General features: G+C 47.5%; 1 protein-coding gene across 23 annotated transcripts in view; it reads right to left on the bottom strand.

Annotated features, from left to right (window-relative positions):
• The window catches only part of Mical3 (microtubule associated monooxygenase, calponin and LIM domain containing 3), a 213,499-nt gene that overhangs the window by 67,532 nt on the left and 126,805 nt on the right, over positions 1-19,162 (bottom strand). For 17 of the 23 annotated variants that reach the window (XR_015439521.1, XR_015439526.1, XM_087182237.1 and 14 more), the window contains 5 exons: positions 16,719-16,826; positions 14,195-14,302; positions 13,383-13,569; positions 6,720-6,808; positions 5,457-5,544 (listed from right to left, as the gene is read on the bottom strand). Coding sequence is in view for 21 of the 23 variants with exons in the window: in XM_087182237.1 (XP_087038363.1) it covers positions 5,457-5,544; positions 6,720-6,808; positions 13,383-13,569; positions 14,195-14,302; positions 16,719-16,826 (580 nt within the window). In the remaining 2 variants the exon portion in view is untranslated. The remainder of the gene's footprint in view (positions 1-5,456; positions 5,545-6,719; positions 6,809-13,382; positions 13,570-14,194; positions 14,303-16,718; positions 16,827-19,162) is intronic. The other 6 variants (XM_087182193.1, XM_087182210.1, XM_087182217.1 and 3 more) reach the window with 2 other exon arrangements.

The raw sequence follows: 19,162 nt of genomic DNA, 5'->3' as shown, positions 1-19,162 counted from the left end.
AGCATGGAGCTGACGACAGGGTGGTGAGCTGCATGGGGCTAGACCCTCCTTGGCGGGGAGCATGGGTATCTACGATGCCAGGGATGTCCTTGCTGCTCCACTCTATGAGGAAGCCTGACACCTTCAAGTTCGGAAATTGCTGCTCAGTGTAGACAGAGGCCAGTGAGGTCTTTTTAATCCCAGAACACCCAAACTTCCCAGAGTCCAATGGGCCAGGCTTAGTGCTAAGTGCTTTGCCCCCAAGATGCCCTCTTTTGGCCCGATTTGGCACTGAAGCTGAGCCTTGGCCACTGTGGTTGGCAAGCCGATGCAGCAGAAATAGCCAGTCCTAAGATCATAGCATCATGTGTGGGAAGGGACAGTCTGCTTCTTAATACAGTAAGTCCTCAACTTATGAACCAGTTCCATTCCAGGAGAATGTTTGTCATTCAGATTCGTCTGTAATCTGACAAAATGACTCTTATACAGTACACCTGAGAAAATTCGCAACTCGAATGTTCATAAGTCCGGGACTTACTGGATAGGGTTATCCCTGTAGGCTTGGGAGAAGCCGAACAGAACTAGTTATTCTAACTCAGTGCCCACTCCCGGCAAAGACAGCAAGGGAGACTCAAGCGGGGAGGAAAAGCAGTGTGGTCATCGTGCGAGAGGGACCCCACCAGTGGCCTGAAACAGGGGGTGGGGTGCAGGGCACCTGACTGTTCCCAATTCCCCTCAGGGGCCTGCTGCAGCCAGAAATGGAGGAGGTCACCTGGCTCTATGTCCCCGCAGCAGGTGCAGGCTATGTGGAAGTTCTATCCCTCCACCCACCTTGCCACAGTCCTTTGGGCTGACTGACTGAACAGGGGACAGACAGGCACAGTTGACATCTTTCTCACTCTTGTCTACTTGCATCTGCTGCAAAGCAGAACATTTTGCACCATGCCAAGGCCCTAAGCAGAGAGGCCCTTCCATTGGTGAGAATGCACCCATTAGGTACAGACAACTCGGTCCCCATGGCCGTCTCTGCTCTCTCATCGACCCCATGGCAGAAGCCAGAGTCCTGAGGCACTGCAGCTTTTCAGCCCATGCTCAAGGTCTGCCTGCACTTCCCCCTTCCCCACCCTCATCAGGAAAAAGGGAAGGAAAAGAAAAACTCAGAAACCTGAAGATTGTTCGGAATTTATTCTCTTAAATAAGAATGTAACATTTCTCAAAAGAAAAATTTAAAAGCACAGCACCTTGGTTTCACAGTAACAGCAAAAACAAAGTTACACAATTAAATAAAAACTCACAAAGAAACACACCAAAAACTCACAACAGCACAGGTTAAAAACAAGGGCAAAAATAAAGGTGTTAGGGGAAGGTCAGAGTGGACAGGGGACACGTTTCTTGGCACAGCTAATCCTCCCTTGCTCTGGCTTCTTTGTACTGTTCCATGGGACTCTGCTTGCCTGCCCCCACCCCAAGTGAATGGCTGGGGCATGGGGGGGAGTGAACCCCTTAATTCATGGCCAGACCTTGTAGGGCATGGTGGGAGACCCTTCTGGGAAGGCCTAAGAATGTAATGTCCATAAAATGCGACCAAAGACAGCAAACACCAAATGACAGCAGACAGCTGCAGGAAGTAACCCGGCAGGGGCAGCATACAAGCCCGAGAACAAACCTGAGGGAAGGTGGGCATCTGGCTCTCTGTGGACCCTGCCGGCAACAAACTCCTGCCTTCCCAGTTTGCTCTTGAATCAATTACTGGACCTCGTGGGACTGTACTGCTCTGAGATATCCACTCCCCAAAAGTCTCCACCTTCTCATGCGTGCTGTTCTTGGGCTGCTGTGGTCCCTCAAATCCCTGAGCCAGCCCAAAGGCAAAATTCCCAGTGTCAAAGCTTTCTCCGTTTCCAAAAGGACGGAACATGAAATTTTAGAAACAGCTTTATCATTCTAACTTAGGATATAATATACTTAGGATATAATATATAAATAAATATCTTTATCTGTGACATGAACCCTATATACATATACATAACATTTACACATTACCATCGACTCAACTATGACTGTGTGGTAGGGCTGGGGAGGCAGGCAGATTGCAGAATTCTCTATGCTTGGTTTTCCAGAAATGCCTAAGAAGGAAAAGGACTTGGGAGGCAATAAGATTTCCTAAGTTCCCTCTGTTAGGCAAGAACCCCAGGGCTGAAGGAAGTTCCTGTACCGCTTGGCTGACTTCTAGCTGGTGTGGGCAATGCCTGGGTTTCCTAATGGCCTGTTCAAGCTCCAAACTATGGAAGCCAATGCTTATCATGTGCAAGGGGTGTCTGGGGACAGAGACCAGGCAACTGCCACTTGTAACTTGGCAGCCTTTTGACTTAGACCATCTTTCTTATAAGATGACAGATGATTCATATGCCCTGCACCAGTCTGCAGATGGTCAAATGTTCATGGATGACGAAACCCTGAGAAAAGCTCTGTTCCTTTTCTATGTTGCCCCCTGGACCCTCCACTTCAGTTTTTGTTGTCTACAACAGGAGATAAAACAGGGAATTCCTCTAGACAAAAAAAAGAATCCCCAACACGTGCAAGTGAGGGCCTCGTGTCCACAGGGAAAGGAATCCCACTTGGGTTTTTCTTTCTCTGCCTGCTGCTGTCCACTCTTCCTCAAGTCAGGGCAGGTACTATGAGGCCAGGGTAAGGGAATCTGTGCCAGGTCCACTGACCCACAGGAGTGAGTATAAGAAACTTGAGACAAAGTATTTACAGGTTTGAGAACAGAAAGGACTGATTTCTCTATTTAAAGGACATTACAAACACAAATACTGTAAACAATGTCCCAGGTCGGCTAGATTAGGCAGCAGTTACAGATGAGATTATCAGAAAAAGACAACACTTTAAACCAGGTCTACAGTGGGTTCTCTTAACTTTCTGTGGGTTATACTGGTTTTGGTTTGGGGGGGTTATCTGGGGGGTGAGCAGCAGCAGGCATTTTGGTATAAGGGAAAAGGACACAGGGAAAACAGAAATGCCGTAAGAGGAGGCACAGAGCAAGAGCAGGCAGGTTCAGACACCACTGGTTACCAGTCCTGGCTCAGCGACTTGGTTCTGGGGAGAACAGTTCAGTCACACAGGCAGTTTCATTCACCCCCAGCCTTTCTGGTCTAGTGTGCAGCGGAGGAGACACCCCAGAGGTCTGGGCTAATGGGATACATTAGCTCCCTGTGATACAGTCTGGAGCCCTCAACCACTTGAGCTTTTCTGCTAGTTAAGTAACCAAAGCTTTGGTCTGGGATTTTAAAAAAAATCTCTATCAAAGGAGAAAAGAAATCTATGTCATGGCAACTAAAGACCACCACACCCTGTTCCTTTTCTACAGAGGCTAGCACATTTAGTTCCCAGAGAAGGGGCCGGGGCTGAGCTGGCACTTCCAAAACCTGGTGTCCTCAGAGCAGACAAGGAATCCTGTCATCCCTGAGCTCACCTCGCACTGGGGGAAAAGGCCTGCCTGGCTCACCTTACGGGCTCAGCCTGGGGTCCCTTTGGGACACCACATCATGACTGGGTGGAACTATAATAGGCTAGTCGGGTTCTAGCTCAGAATCAAGAACCACAGGGACTGAAGTGTCCTCAGGGTGCTGGCTCTTCTTGTTTTGATTTTGTAGTCACACTGCCAACTCTCATCTTCTCTCTGCTTTGTAGAACATTCTTCTCCTTCTCTATGGAACCCTAAATCCTTTAGAACTCCTAAAAACCTGAAATCCATTACGAGCCTTCGATCAGACAGTCAGAAAGGCAATCTGAGCCTGAGAGGAAAGCAAGCAAACCCAGTTTGTTCAAAAAAGAACTGAATTTCACTGCATTTATCTCTTTTTAAACTATGTTCTGTACCTCTTACTCAAAGGAAAATGTTTCATTTCTTTGTGTCATTTTACTACATAGTCATATTCCTTGGGAAACCCATCTGTGCTGGAGCGAGGCCTGGACCAATAGGTTAGTCTCTCACCCGATCAAATACACGCTCCACAGGGAAAAGCCAAAGTTGTGTCTAGCTAGATCCCTGCAATTTTCTCTGACAGTGATGCCCCCCAACCGTGTTGTGAGAATATCGACTACAGAGGGTGGTCAGCACCTCCTGAGAAAGACCACAAAGGGCCCGCAGACGGTGCCAGTCACTCATGGCTTAAGCATGGCTGTCAAATGTGGGCCTCATCTTCAGGATACTCAATGAACGTCCTCAGTGTGTAACCAGGACACACATACAGGAGCAGAAGCTGAGCTCAACCTGCCTGGCCAGGTCTCGGGCTCCGGAGCTCTGCCACTGGGGCTGATTCTGGGGACCATTCATTTGAAGCCCAAAGGAATAATTCTTCCTTTTTCCATGATGGAAATTCTACTACCAACCTTTACCCCATGGTTTCTGGCACTGGCTGATAATTTTTACATGTGTTTACAAATGGCTGTTTGAGGTATACTTGCTTTTTTTTTGGTACCAGGGATCGAACTTGGGACCTTGCGCTTGCAAGGCAGGTGCCAGAACCACTGAGCTAAATCCCTGGCCCTACTTGCTATGAACAAGAGGAAACATGTGACAAACAGAAACATGGCCTTGCCAACTTCCTCTCAGCTACAATAGCAACCCTGAGCTGTGGATAACCTGGGGGTGTACTCAGGCCCCAGGGGTTTGCACAACTGTGGACTCACTTTGCAGACTAGTTTACAAACAGCCAAGAGGGGCAATTTAAAGGAAAAAAAAACCCCACTGTTCTCCTCTAGAGGCTTCATGATCCTGCACCATCCCAGCCAGGCCTGCCCTGTGTTTTGGAGACAGAATGGTGGCACAGAAGTGGGAATAACATTGGGACAGAGTTTGACCCTCCCTGGAAACTCAAATGCCTCAAAGAGGTCAGGACAGAGCATATCGTTTAGCTTATCCACACACCTAACTAGGGAATGGGATACAAAAACTTCAAGTTCTGCTGAACACACATTCAGACCACAGGCCCTCACTGACTACAACTCTTGTGCTCTGCCACAGAAATCCTAAACAGGAGCCATTCGGAGGCCTGGCACTCTGGACTCTCATCGGGGTCAGTGACCACAAAAGCTTTCTCTGGGTTCCTGTTTAACTACAGGATCTGCACCAAGCACCTATGTGTCTGAGGGAGGTGGGCCGCGGTTCCAGTGACCACACCCTGATCCATATTATCTGCACTCAGGTGACCCGCTTACCAGAAGGCCCCCTCACTGGCTCACAGCCTGCCAGTGAAACTCCCCTCCAATCTGCACCAGCACCTCCGACAGGCCATAGAGAAAAGGGACCCCGAACGCAAGCAGCTGGCACATGAAAAAGGAGTCCAAAGGGTTCTGAACCACTTGATGCCCAATTGACGAAATGTTGCTTTGAAGGTGCTGGCTCATCCCCTTGGCCTTGTCACAGAGGCCGAGAGAGTGACGCACCACCCATCCAAACAAGGAAGTGAGGCTACCTGAAGTTCTCTCGGCTGAGCTGGCAATGGTGCTGGCCCGTCCATTTGTGTCTGCAGTGGGGCCATCCTGCAGGAGTCCTTTGGCTTCCTAGGAAAGTCCACAGAAAAAGAACAGTGACTGACCGAGCCCTCAATCCAACTGGCTAGTCTGTCTCTGTCCCCTAGGGCTGTATTCCCCATACAGTCAGTCTTTCTTTAAAGAAACAGGGACACACATCATATGGTAGTGACTAGGAGTCAAAGTCTAGATCACCCAAGTATACAGTTGGCCCTCAGTATCTGTGGGATTGGTTCCAGGACCCCATGGAGCACAATCTGTGGATGCTCAAGTCCTTTTTTGTATCAGGAATTGAACTCAGGGCCCCAAACTTGCTAGGTGGGTGGTGTACTGCTGAGCTACATCCCTGACCCTCAAGTCCTTTATATAAAAATAGCACTGCATTTGCAAAGAACCTATGCACATTTAAAGTATATAGATATACTTTAAATCATCTCTGGACATTATACATATTGGCTGGTGAGATCCACAGCCATGGAACCCGGCACATAGGGGGCTGACGATATACCTTTCCCACAGCCCCCCTGTTGTCCAAGAAGCCTCTTAGAGGAGCAGTGATCAGCCTGAATGCTGAAAAGGCGCTGTCCTTGCAGTGAAGGGATTACTTCGGTCACCCTGACAAAGAGGACTGGAGAAGTCATTCTCATTGAAAAAAAAAAAAAAAGTAAGAAAGGTCCCCGACAAGTAACTTGTAGGATGAGGGAACTGAGAGCTGGCAGGGAGGGTACAGTACGGTCAGCTCCTTCTCAGCAGACAGCAGAACTGGCTGTGGCTCCCACCTGCCTGTGGTTGCCTGACGGTGGGGCTATAGAAACAAAAGGACTCCTGCTTCGGGTGGCTCTTCTCCTACATGGCCACTGTTAAGGAGAGCTCTAACCCTGTGAAAAAGGACCAGGGCATTTTCCTCAGCAGCAGGCTATCCTCTGAGAACAAGGCTTGTTTACAGAGGCAACACCTTCCATACAAAGTGAGCAGAATGGAGAATCAGCATAATCCCCCCAATCCAGCTCAGGTGGTAGAAAGGCTGTTACCTCAGGGACGAACAGCCTAAGTCTGTGCTTGAAAAGCTGGTTCCCTCCCCAGACTAACCGATACCATACCTCAGGCTCAGGGAGGGCTGTACGCTGCTGGGCCAGCCCTGACCTGCAACCACACCAATGTGGCACCCCCTGCTTCTCTCCCATTTACATGAAGGACGGCCATACCTTTCCAGGCAGAGGAGCCACTGTTGGCCTCTTCCTTTGTGCGTAGCCAGAGAGTCGGTAACAGTAGTGTGGTTTACAGTAGAATTTACCTACAGACAGCAAGAGAGGGGGAAGGATGAGCAAGGCTCTGTAATTCTGAACTTGACTCGCTGGTCTCGGCACACTCCTATTTACCTCCTCCAGCCACAGGAGGCCATCACTACCACGCCAGCCTTTGCCAAGCCCTGCTTTCCTGTCCGAGCAGGCCAGTCTCTCCCTCTAAACTTTGATTCCAGGCCTCCTCTCCCATAAAGTAGGGGGTGGGGAAGTATCCTTTACTTTGGGTATATGAAGGCCATTGAGCCATTACCCAATCAGTGCCCAGGGCAAAGATGTGAGGCGTGCATGGCAGGGCCAGCAAACAAAGTGGCAGTGTGTGAAGAACAAAGATGTGGTCACATGAAAGCTGGGAGTAGCAATGCTGGGGAAAGCAAGAATGAATACAAGTGCAGGGTGAGGGCGTGAAGGCTACAGGGGCTGGGGCAGCACTGAGCATTAACTCTGCCAGGTCCACTTCTGCTGCTGCACCAAGACTCCTGCCTTCTCCACCAGCCAGTGTGGGGCCCACAGCAGGTTACAACCCTTCAAAGGTCAGGCCCAGCATTAGAAAACAAGACAAAACAAAAGATCCTGCAGTGGACTACAAGTAGAGTGGAACAGATTAACGCAGAGTACAAACCAGAGTGCACTATGGCATAAAGTTAAATAATAATTCTGTGTCCTAATGAAATACATTTCCGTGGTCAAAAAGGCTTGGCTCTTCCACTGTCTCTAGCATCTGGATTAATTCAGAGATGTTTTCCTGACTCTTTACTCAACTTAAAAGAGGTCAAGCTTCTAACATTAAATGATAGGCCCCACTGCAGAAAGCGCTGGAACAGGAATCATCCCATTCCATCCTCTCATTTGTAGGCAATGTTCCTTCAACAAATAAGCGTTCCTGATCTCAAAGTTAAAATCAGAGGATGCACAAGTTAAAATAAAGGGCAGCTGGCATTCTGCCCTCTCCCCTTTCCCCGAGCGATCTGATCCTATCTTTTCTTCAAAGTAGCTGACTTGTTTTTCTCTTTTACCTGCTCTTTCCCATCAATGTTGAATAAACCTTTTCTGGAATTTTATAGATTTCAAATAATATTCATACCATGTTGTATGTTTTCCCAAACAGAATTTTCACCAGCTGCTTGCATTTAACCAGGACTCGGAAACATTGCTGCTGTCGTTGAGAATACCTGACAGTCAAGGGACTGTCATCTCACTGTCTTGCCACCTGCTTCTCTACAAGGGAAGGTGAGCCGTGGACCCCTTATTTTTTGGGCCACCCTCAATTTCCTTTAAAATCTGTAATGAGCCACTTTGTTCTTATGAATTTTGGCCACCAATAAAGAGGTCAAGGTCAAATGTATTATTAGTACTTGGATGATACACTTCATTTAGGGTCCGTTTTGTCTCATACTTGAAGAAATAACCCTCATTCCTCAATGTGGTCCTGACAACCCATGCCTGACATTAATTATCTACTACCAGGCTGTCAATCAGAAACCCCACCCTGGGATACATGCTCTAGGAACTGGCACATAACTAAATCTGGCCAACTAGAGCCATTCGGGGGGCTGCTGTGGACAGCGAAGGGAAAGGGCAGCCCTCCTTGTGACTGCTATCTGCGAGGAAGACACAGATCTAAGGCTTAAATTTTAATCTAATGTGGGTTTCTATTACTTGTAACCAAGCATCTTCTTTATTACAGTATGTGAGAACTAGTCATTCATTTAATTTCTTCCTATTTTTTCCTGCATTTTATTTTTTCTATTACAGCAGAAACCTAGATCGTAAGCTAGACCTCAACTGAACTCAAGTGCATCTTCACTGAACCCTGCTCTGGGATCCTAAATGACTAATAACAAGAGGGTTAAGTTTCAGAACCTAGGGCCGGGGATGTAGCTCAGTGGCACAGCACCTGGCTGGCAAGCATGAGGCCCTGAGTTCGATTCCCTGTACCAAAAAAAAAAAAGTTTCAGAACTTAACTTCTGAAGTCCCATAAGCCTAAGCAAAGGCAATTCCTAAGAAAACCATTTTTTGTAGGAAGGCAGCACAGCATGATGTGAGGAGCTCAAGCACTGAAAGTAGAGCTCAGTTCAAAGGCTAGGCACCAGCAGCTGTGATTACAGAAAATAAAACAATACCCATCTCATAGGCTGGGATACATAATATCTTACATGAGTTGTAGGTGCCCCATCAACGCATCCTCTCACACTCTTTCCCAAACTCAACTTAATGTCGCTTTTCCTTTTTTAGATGAATAAATGATCTAATTTTTATCTAATATTTACCTTGAGCCAAACACTATTGCAACTGTTTTGCATCTAGCAACTCATTTAATCCTCACACAACCCAGTGAAGTGCTATGATTATTATCTGCCTCTTTCCAGCGAGGCACAGAAAGGTTGGGGAACCTGCCCGAAGTGTCCCATAGTCAGTAAGTCTCGTAGACAGGATCTGAACCTCTGAAGCTGGCTCCAGATCCTGTACATTTAGCCTCTCAATCAGTAAAGGCAGCCAGGCTTAATATTAAAAATTAACCACAACTTTGGGTGATTTAGTTATCTGACCAATTGGAGATGGTCTAAATTAAGCAATCCTGATCATTAAATAGGGGAGTGACTGCAAATGGGAATTGGAGAAAACAGATGTCTGTCAGGCAAACAAGGCAAACTGGGCCTTTCATCCATTCACTCAGCCTCACCGAGTGCCATTAGGTGGCAGGGATACTCCAACTGCAGAGAGCCCTCGTCAGGACAAGGGACATTCTCTGGAGGTAGCAGTTGCCGTTGTGAATAAGCAGAGTGACTAAACATCCGATAATCGTAACTGTCATGCGGGGATCTAAAAAGGCACTGGCCAGAGGTCTGGGAAGGCCCTGAGGAGGGTCCCTGTGCAGGTGGGAAGGCCAGGAAAAGACAGGAGAGTGTGCGGCAGAGAGGAGACAGAGACAGGCTCCTAGAGCAAAGTCCCAAGGCAGCAGTGTCTCCGTCATGTTCATGGAGTAGAACAGAGACCAGTGTGAAAGGGGACAGCGAGCGGAGGGCACATGACAGCAGAGAGCTTGGGCAGCCATTCGAAATTCTCCCCAGGACAAGGCTGTGAATCCCACTGGTGCTGCTATGGGCAGTGAGGTAGGAAGTAGGGCATTGGTGGCATCTGACTGACACATTTGTAAGATCCCTCACGTTGCTCTGTGGAAACGGACTACAGGGTTAGTGGTGGAGGCAGGGAGCTCAGTGGTCCAGGCAGAAGATATAGTTGCTGGCCCAGGTGGCACCACATCGACAGCTTGTCACTCCTGTGGAGTTATACACCCCTCCAGCAGGGAGTCTGTTTTCTCAAGACCATAGGGAAAAACATGACACTGTCTAACTCTGAAGGGTCAGTAGCAATGAAAACTGAGGTGCCGCTCAGCGAGGGAAGAGCAGCTTGGTTCTGGCAAAGACTGCACCCTTAGAAAGAGCAGACAGGAAGACTGGCCAGTGACAAGGGCAAATCACACACCCACTGCAGAAGCACAGGGTCTCAGTTTATCACTGTGGAGCTGACAAAGGGCTTGGAATCACTCCGGAGGTCACTGAATACAAACCTGGAACCTCTCACCTGGAATGCATCTCAGAGGTCACTGAACACAAACCAGCACTTACTAGCTGTGTAAACTTGGACAAGCAACTGAGAAATTCTCTACACTTGGTTTCTAATTTGCAAAATTACAATAATAAAAATTTTTATCTCATGGAGTTGTTGGGAGTACAAAATGATGCGCTATGTGTTCAAGAGCCCAGTTCAACACCTGTCATATTTCTTTTCTCCTGAGCTCCAAAAATTCCTCTGCTGTTTTCTTTTATTTGAAGCACCTCATTTAGATTTCTTTTTTCTTTTTTTTTTTCTGGTACCAGAGATCAAACTCAAGATCTTGCGGTTGCTAGGCAGGCACGGCACCATTGAGCTACATCCCTGGCCCTCATTTAGATTTCTGAGGCTTCAGTAATTTGGTTGAACAACAGAGTAAAATTTTAGTGCCCCTAAAATCCCATTCTTTTCCAGAGTCCACGTGCCTCTTAACATATGAGGGGATTTCGCTGAAGGGCTAAGTTGATAAAAACTCCGAGCAATTTGGGGAGCTGGTGTAGGCCTGCTGTTAGCCCTGCTCCCATGTCTAGAATAACACACATGGTAGGCTGCCTCATTCCATGCCAGCCTTATGGCCACTGCCTTCAGGTGCCTGATATCCTCTTGCCTAGAAAGCTATCTCCTTCCTCTGCTATCCAGTTCCCACTCCTCTTCAGACTTGCCTAAGGTCAGTTAAGTCTTTCCAAACTGCTCCTCTTTTTGTTTTGTATTGTTATTCTGAGACAGGGTCTCACCATATAACTCAGACTGGCCTTGAACTCACAGTGATCTTCCTACCTCAGGCTCCCAAGCACTGGGATTACAGGCATGCGCCATCATGCCCAGCATTCCAAGCTGCTCTTGAACATTATCAGTTTCCTCCTCTGAATGTCTATGAAGGTTTGGGACTTGGCACTAATCACACATTCCTACACTGCTTTGCTTCATGTGCACTGGCCTCATCATTCTCATCGGAACTTTGCAATGTAGATCTGGAACGCCCCCAAAGGCCCATGTGTTAAATACAGGCTTGGTTCTTAGGGCAGTGCTACTGGGCAGTGGTGAGGCTTTAAGGAGAGGGGCCTCGCGGGAGGTCTTTGGGTCACTGGGGTCCCCTTGAAAGGGATTGTGAGGCCTCAGTCCCTTCTTTTCCTTTCTGGCTTTGAGGCAATGAGGTAAGCCAGTTTTCTCCATCACAGACTCCTGCTATGATGCACTGCCCAAAACAACAGGATAAACTAATCATGAACTGAAACCTCCAAAACTGTGAGTCCAAATAAACCTTTTTTCCTCTTGGTGGTACTAGGGATTGAACCCAGGGCCCTCTTACTACATCTTATTTTGAGACAGGGTCTTACCAACTCACTAAGTTGCTCAGGGTGGGAGTACATGTGTGTGCTACCATGCCCAGCAACTTTTTCTTTTTATGAGTTAATTTTCTCAGATATTTTGTTACAGCAATAGAAGGCTAACACAGCTGTAAGCTCCCAGAGGCACAATGATACTTTATCTATATCCCCAGGAGAATGTAGCAAAGGTGAGCACATATCCATGGGAAAAACTACCTATGGACCAATTGGCTGGGTCTGAGGGAATTTTTTCCCTAGGCAGATCCCAAGGTAAAAGGCTAAAATAACCTAAGCATTGAGGTCAGTTACAGGAGATTGGGTGAGGTCCATCTGTGACCCTCATCCTTGGAGTCAAAGATGTTACCCAGAGAGCAGGAGTGTAGGAAAGAAGAACAGAAAATTTGTTTTTACAGTGTTGAAGACTGAACCCAAGGCCTCATGCACGCTAGGCAAGTGCTTTACCACTGAACCACGTACTTAGCGCCCAACAATAAATTTGATACCTAACAATTTATCTTCCTGACTAAACTGTCTTATTCTTTCCCCACTAAGTAGTATTTTTTACTAATAAGAGGACCATGTACAATGATGATAAGAATCAGCCTTTCTCAGTTCACCATTCTAGGCTCCTTTCTGGCTCCTTCTGACACAGCTGTTTGTTTCTTCACTACTAGCTAGGCCTGGAAGACTGTAATGACTGCCCTAAATGCATGGGGGTCTCCCTCTTAAGTGACATCACCTTGCAATCTTCTCATTAAAAAAAAAATCACTTATCAATGTAATGGATAATGTCACTCCCATGAAAATTTACTTTCTCTCCTCTTAATCTAGGTCTCTTCTATTTCTTTTGAACCAGTAAAACTGCCTTGGAGGCAGTTCCTTCTGCATCCTATGGGAGTGGAATCGAGAGTCATCACTGCCTTAGGTCACCTACTTCTATTAACCTTAGGGTCTTCGGATGGCACGAGGCCAGCCCACCTCCCTCAGGCCCTGTTATTTATTTGCATACTTCTCTGCCCTGTACCTTATCAAGGTCTTTTCACTATTAAAAAAAGAAAAAAAAAAGAAAAGCAAATGCCATAAAAGGCTAGGCCTTGAACACCACAGTAAATCAGATTTAGGCCCCAGGCACTGGCCTCCATTCCTAAGGTACAGGGTAGTAAGATGCCGGTGCCGAGGAACGTAGCAACATCAGGCATATTTCAGTCAGCTTCAAGAGCAAAAGCCTGAGAAGTGAGAATCTGGGATCTAGTTTCAGTTTCACGTCATCAATCTGATGCAGCAAACATGACTTCGATGGACCTGTAACTCCACTTCTATAGGCAGCAGGATTTGTCCTTAGAGTGTCCTTTTCATCTCAAGATCCCCCATGAGGTAAGAAAGCAAGTGAGTGTCCAGTCAGGGAAATGACTCAGATAACATGCCATCCTCACTGTCATTGTTAAGTAATTCTTTGATGCAGTCTGATGACTCAAAGAGTAGAGGGAGACAGATAGGAGGGCTTAGCAGAGGCACCCCAAAACCTGCACGTGGCATGCAGCCATGGCCCCGTGGAGCCTGCTCCAGTGGACAAAACGGCCCAGGTTCACTTCCAAGCATGGGCAGGTGTGCACACGGACTTACCGTCCTCAATGTCGTAGGCATATGCTGAGAGGCGCAGGGTGGTGGCACAGTACTCGCACTTGAAGCAGCTCCGGTGGAAGAACTTGCCCTCAGCACTAAGCCTCTCCATCACATAGACCCGCTTCCGGCAGAAATAGCAAGTGTCGCTGCCCCCGAGGTTCTGCGGGAACTCCTTCTTCATGGAGCCCTTCGGGACAGGGAGAGGGGCATGGAAAAAGAAGGGTCAGCGTGAGGCCTCCTGGACTCCCCTCCCAGAGCTGCATGACCTCCCTGTGGGTGGAGCTGACCCTGGCGCTTTTATGTGAAGCCAGTATTAGCCAGCTACACTCGCTCTGCTTTTGGCTCCCTCAAAGGTAACGGTGCTCTCCAAGTTGTTTCACACAAGCCCCTCCTGAGAACTCTCAGTACAAGGTGGAGTCTGAGTCGGTGTTGACAACAACCAAGATTTGTTTCTGATAAAGGATCCAAGTGTGCAGAATTTCATAACCATCAAGCCAAATTACTGTGACAAAATTCTATTAGGAGGGTTTCATATATAATACATATACTCGGTATTCCTAAGTATATAAATGCATTCCATGCACTCGAGTGACCACTTTTAGTAAAACTAAATGCTTTTCCACGTAACATTCTAAACATCTACTACGGGTGTAGCATTCAGTTATCACAATTCAGACAACCTCAAAAAAAAAAAATTACCACACGGCAGCACAAGCGGCCACATACGTTACTAAGCTCCTTAGAACAAGCAAGAGGCTGGTTGATCACCACAGTGTCATGGCTAGCGACAGTGCCCTTGGGATAGCTCTTACCAGTTCCTTCTTGTCTAGAAGGGCTTTGGGCTGCTCTTTCCTTTGCAGCTGATTGGCTATCTGCTCAGCCAATGAGCTCACTCCGCCCGTGTACATCTTTATATACTTCTATGGGTTGTAGAGTACAGAACAACCAGAATGCAGGGAGATGAGAAGGCAAAATAAATAAATTAAAAGAATAAGAAAAAAAAGTCTTTGAACGGTGTAAAATGAAAACACAGTGCAGCAGCAAACCATGCCAACACAGTGCCCACAAGCAGGGAAATTGGATGGTGAGCAAAACACTGCACTGGTGTCCACCTGGGGTCAGCACAGGAGCAAGCTACAGCTGCAGAGAGATGGTCTTCCGTAGGGGAGAACTGGGTCTTTCACATCCTTTGGAATATACAGTTCTGGGACTTATGGGGAGGTTGAAGCCAGGATGGATACAGAAGAGGGTGAGAAGGGCCTATATCTTGGTGACTCAAATTACAGACAGTTCAAAAGGAACAACTCCAAGCATGGCTGAGGCCCAGATAACCTATTTCAAGGTATGGAAGAGGGTCTGACAGGTTCTTCTCTCATTTAGAAAGAGACCAAGCTCAGAGTTGCATAGGCTGACTCTGTACTTGGGTACCACAGCTAGAGTTCCTGTTTCTCTTGACCACAGGGCCTGTGGGGGCACTGGCCAACTCTGCTGGAAGTTGCTTCTCTGCCCATTTTCCCTGCTGATATTTAGAGGTTTGAGAGCAGCACAATGAGATCCTTGTGACGCATCCAGGCTCTAAAGCCAGACCCTTCTAGGCTGGGTGGAGTATCTCAACCACTTGCTACAGCCATGTAGACAAGTGAACGAATTAGACCTGGGAAGTCAGAATGTGTTTCTAGTCCAGGAGAAATTACTTCTACAGGTTGAAAAAAGGTAAAAGAAAAAAAATTCAACCAGTTCGGTTCTCTTTCTGGCGATGTCCAAGAAGTAACAAGAGAAAATTGCCAAGTTTGCATGGTGAACCTTCCTACTCACACTGAGACCTGGCACCAGGGCTGCCCAGCTTTGCAGCGTGTCCTTGGGATGCTGTTAAAGGCATGCTGGCTGCACAACAGTTAGAGACTCCATGTCTAGGTCAACTTCCCAGTGGAGCTGGCCATGATATGTGTGTGTACCGGGCCTCTCATAAATGACGTGGAACAGGGGAGCCACAATTAATTCTGACCCAGAAACACACGAGGAACAGTTATCTTGGAGATGGGAACGGGCCCCTAGGAAGTGGTTTGGATGGATGTGTATGGGAGCCACGTGTATGTAAGAGGACCCCTGGCCTTAGCAAGGGCATATCGAGACTGGATGGGGACAAAGAGAGGTACTCTGGGGGAAGGGGAGCCAACTGTACGCAAATCTGGGAACACCAGAAGCAAAACCAAGAAAACAATTCTCACTTGGCTAAGCTCAAGGCTTAGCTAGAACTGAGGAATCGAATATATTTTCCAATTTAAAAATAAGATCTCCAAGGATTGATACAACTTGCCCATTAACTCACAGATTATATCCATTAGCGGCTGAGGAAAACAAGTGCCTCTTAAGATATTAAGCCTTCTTTAGATCGGGGATTGTGGAGAAGCTTAGGCCTGCGGTGACACCAGGCAGAGCGGAGCACACCACTTAATAGCTGACACCGAGGGAGCAGAGAATTGCAACTCTTTCACTGTGCAGCGGACAAGTGAGAGTGTGGACCAGATAGCACACACGAGGTGAGGATACTGTGCAGTCCCAGGCTCACACTGTGCACCCCAATCAGAAACCATCGTCCTCGGCAGTTACAGCCTGGGCTGTCGCGTGCAAAGGCATTTGTCACATTCAGTTCTCAGCATTAACCCCCGACCCTGCCAGAGGGGAAGACTCAAGTTCTGTTTGTTTCTGGCAGGAAAAGCAGATGGTTTCTTTTGTCTAACTGTTAAAAAACAGTTGAAGCGTAGCAATTGCCAGACTTTTACCACCACACAACATACACATAGATACACTGCTGCTCACACACTGCTTAGGAAGCACACTAGGGGGAAAAGACCTTCTGATCTCTGTAAAAACTCCTCTGTAGCTGTACCAGTGCCCCTGAGGGAAGTTCGGGGTTCATTCCTCACACAATTACAATTCAAGAGGCCCCCAGAATACTGCATATTCACTACTTCACCTAAACCATTTGGTTACAGTATGGTTCATATTTTGAAGCACATGTGATTATGAGGACATGTGAAAAAAAAGCCAATGGCTAAAAAATGCTTATCAGTATTGGATACAGTCAAAATACAATAAAAGTGGGTATACTCTGACTGACTTTGATATACTGAACATGATCCAATGAAAGCTAGCAGCCTGGTTAAGTTAGGTGTCTGTTGCAGCAATTCTACCTATCCCCCCACGAAGCCACACATGCCATTAGCTCCCTACAGAGACAGGCCAAGGTTAAGACCACCAGATGACATGTGTGAGGATGGAGTGAGCAGAGGCTGCAGCAGGAACGTGGCTTTACCAAGTCCCAGGCAATGCTACCTGTCGGAGTGAGTCTGAGGAGGGAGAGGCGGGGCGGTTGGAGGAACGGAGACTAAGAGAAAGTTCCCACTGGTCAACAAAAAATCGACGAGCAGGTTCAGGCTCTGGCTATAAAATACAAGGTGAAGAAAAAAGATCAAAGGAAACATTAAATTGAAAGTCACACCCTGAACGTAAGAAGTCTGGCAGATTTAGACCCTTCTACTCTAGACTTTATCTGAAGAACTTAAGTGGTGAGCAAACACTTCTAGTTCCCAGAAGCATGAGTGACTCATGCAATTCAAGGCTTCCCTTTGCTTTCTGCCCACCTTCTCCAGGGCTTACACTGATGCCCACTCTGGAACACAGTCATAGATCTGTGACCTACCTGTGAAAGCCCTGTCCTCTCCACTGGTACTCTCACCCTCCACCAAGTGGGTAACGGTGACAGTGCTGGCAGAAGCGGGCACTGTGAACACACATGCTCCTTGTGCTCTGCAGAAAGCCCCCTAGCTGGCCTGAGGGGCAATTTGTCTTGGGCATAAAGAGGTCTCGCCACCAGCCCATGCCTCCGTCAGCCTTACAAACAGCAAGCAAGGGAGACAGCAAAGCTAGGATTGAGTGTGCTCTTTCCACATGATGTCCAGCACTGGGGCATCTCCTCTGGCCATGGCTAGTGCCTGAGAAGCTGGCTGAACCCAAACAATCATTAGGAGACAAAGCTCAAAGCCCCTGCATCCCCTGTGGGAGCAAATGTAGGTGGGGTCATCCTTGGTGGTGGCCCACACAGCTGGGAACTCCCCCCTCTGGAGACGGAGGTGACTACAAGCTCTGGTGAATAATAACTGCTTAGCTTCCCACCAGGTTCAGAGTGAAGTATTTATGGGGTAGTAGAGACAAAGGAACTGTCAGAGTAATGAGAAGCCCTCTGCTCTTCTGGCTCCAAGCAGATTCATTGCATCCCCTACTCCAGCTGACAATCACTATACAGCATTATGGGGGTGAAAGTGTGGAGTGGCAGGTAGCTGACACCTACAAGCCTCTACCCTAGACTCTCAGCCAGCTCCCTGGGGATGATCGCTGTGGAAGAGCACAACCCACCAGAAGGAATTGTGAGAGCTGAGCATCTCTCTGGGATGGCGGGGCTGGCAGAGCTGAGAAGAAAGCAGCCCAGTAACATGCAAGATTAGGGAACTGTAGAGGATTCCCCCCTCAAAGTAACTAGCCCGAGGCCCTGCACCTAGGACTCTAGAAAGCAGCCCCTAGGGAACAAGATAGAAAAGTCCCTGTCACTTTATTGCCTCTTGAGCTCCAAATCCCATCTTTTCCCCTCAGTGATGTATCCCAAGACTTTGAATTGTTTCTCCTAGCCAGCTCGCCTTTTACGTAAAATACTTTCCTCCCATCTTCTTTTAAGTGTCTTCTTTTAAACATCATCAGGACCTCATTAAAAAAGTATTTCCTAAAATGTAGGGCATTGCCTTGCTCAGTGAAAATGCCTATTTTCTTTTTTTTCAAGGAGTACAGCACAGCCTGGAAAGAAGGAAGGAAGGGGCCAGGCACACACCATGCCTGAGGGAGAAAGGAGCCCCAACAGGAGTGAGCAAAGTGAGCCGGCCATGCTGAGGAGCTGGGCAGGCCAGCCACCCTGCACCTTGGCCTGCCGCCTCCCCCAGCCCAGCACCCCACCGTGGCAGCATACACCTGCTGATACCCTGGTGAGGGCACAGGAAGACAGTGCTAGGATTAATTTCCTAATGGGGCTGAGAAGTAACCTGACTTAAGTGTTTGGTGTAACTGTCTACAAATAATAGAAGGAGCTTATATGAGAATACAACTACAGATCCTCTCTAGGTGCAAAGCTATCTCCATTTAGGGATCTTCAAGGGCATTGATGACAACAAAAATTTCATAAGACAAGCAGGCTTCTTTAACTGGGAATCTCTTCTAGTGAATAAATTATATGATGGCCAGTTGCAATCAGTGATTTATCCCCTTAAATTTTTCAGAAAAGACAAGCAAAAGCTTTTTATTATCTTGTCCTCAGCTTTTTACTTGGAAAATCCTCACCCTGGTAAAGAGTGCTGGCTCTCTTAGAATTCCTACCTCAAGGCCCATGACTGTCAAATAAATGCCACCTGCTTACTGAAGGTCTTCCTAATAGTCTATGGTGTTCTACCACTAGTACAAGTTTGGGGGTAGAGGTAGTATGGTCTTGGTGGGGCAGGTGGACAGAAATGGGAAATCATTAAGGCCCTTGATGCAACATAACCACTTAGCCTTAGCATCTAGTCTGAATCCTGGGCAGATGAATGTTCTACAGAGAATTTATCTGCATGGGCCAACATTGTTAGCAACCAGAATTCTGGCTCTTGGCTAAGTGACAAGTGTGCGAAAAGCAAGGGGAGAGGGGACCATCCTCTACACCCCCTTCCCTCTGCCCCACCACACAGCGTGCCCCATCT

The sequence above is a fragment of the Heterocephalus glaber genome, unplaced genomic scaffold (assembly GCF_053883595.1).
Source record: "Heterocephalus glaber isolate CG9 unplaced genomic scaffold, H.glaber_assembly_v1.0 deba00000281, whole genome shotgun sequence".
NCBI lineage: Eukaryota > Metazoa > Chordata > Mammalia > Rodentia > Bathyergidae > Heterocephalus > Heterocephalus glaber.
This window is presented reverse-complemented; position numbering and strand designations above follow the sequence as displayed.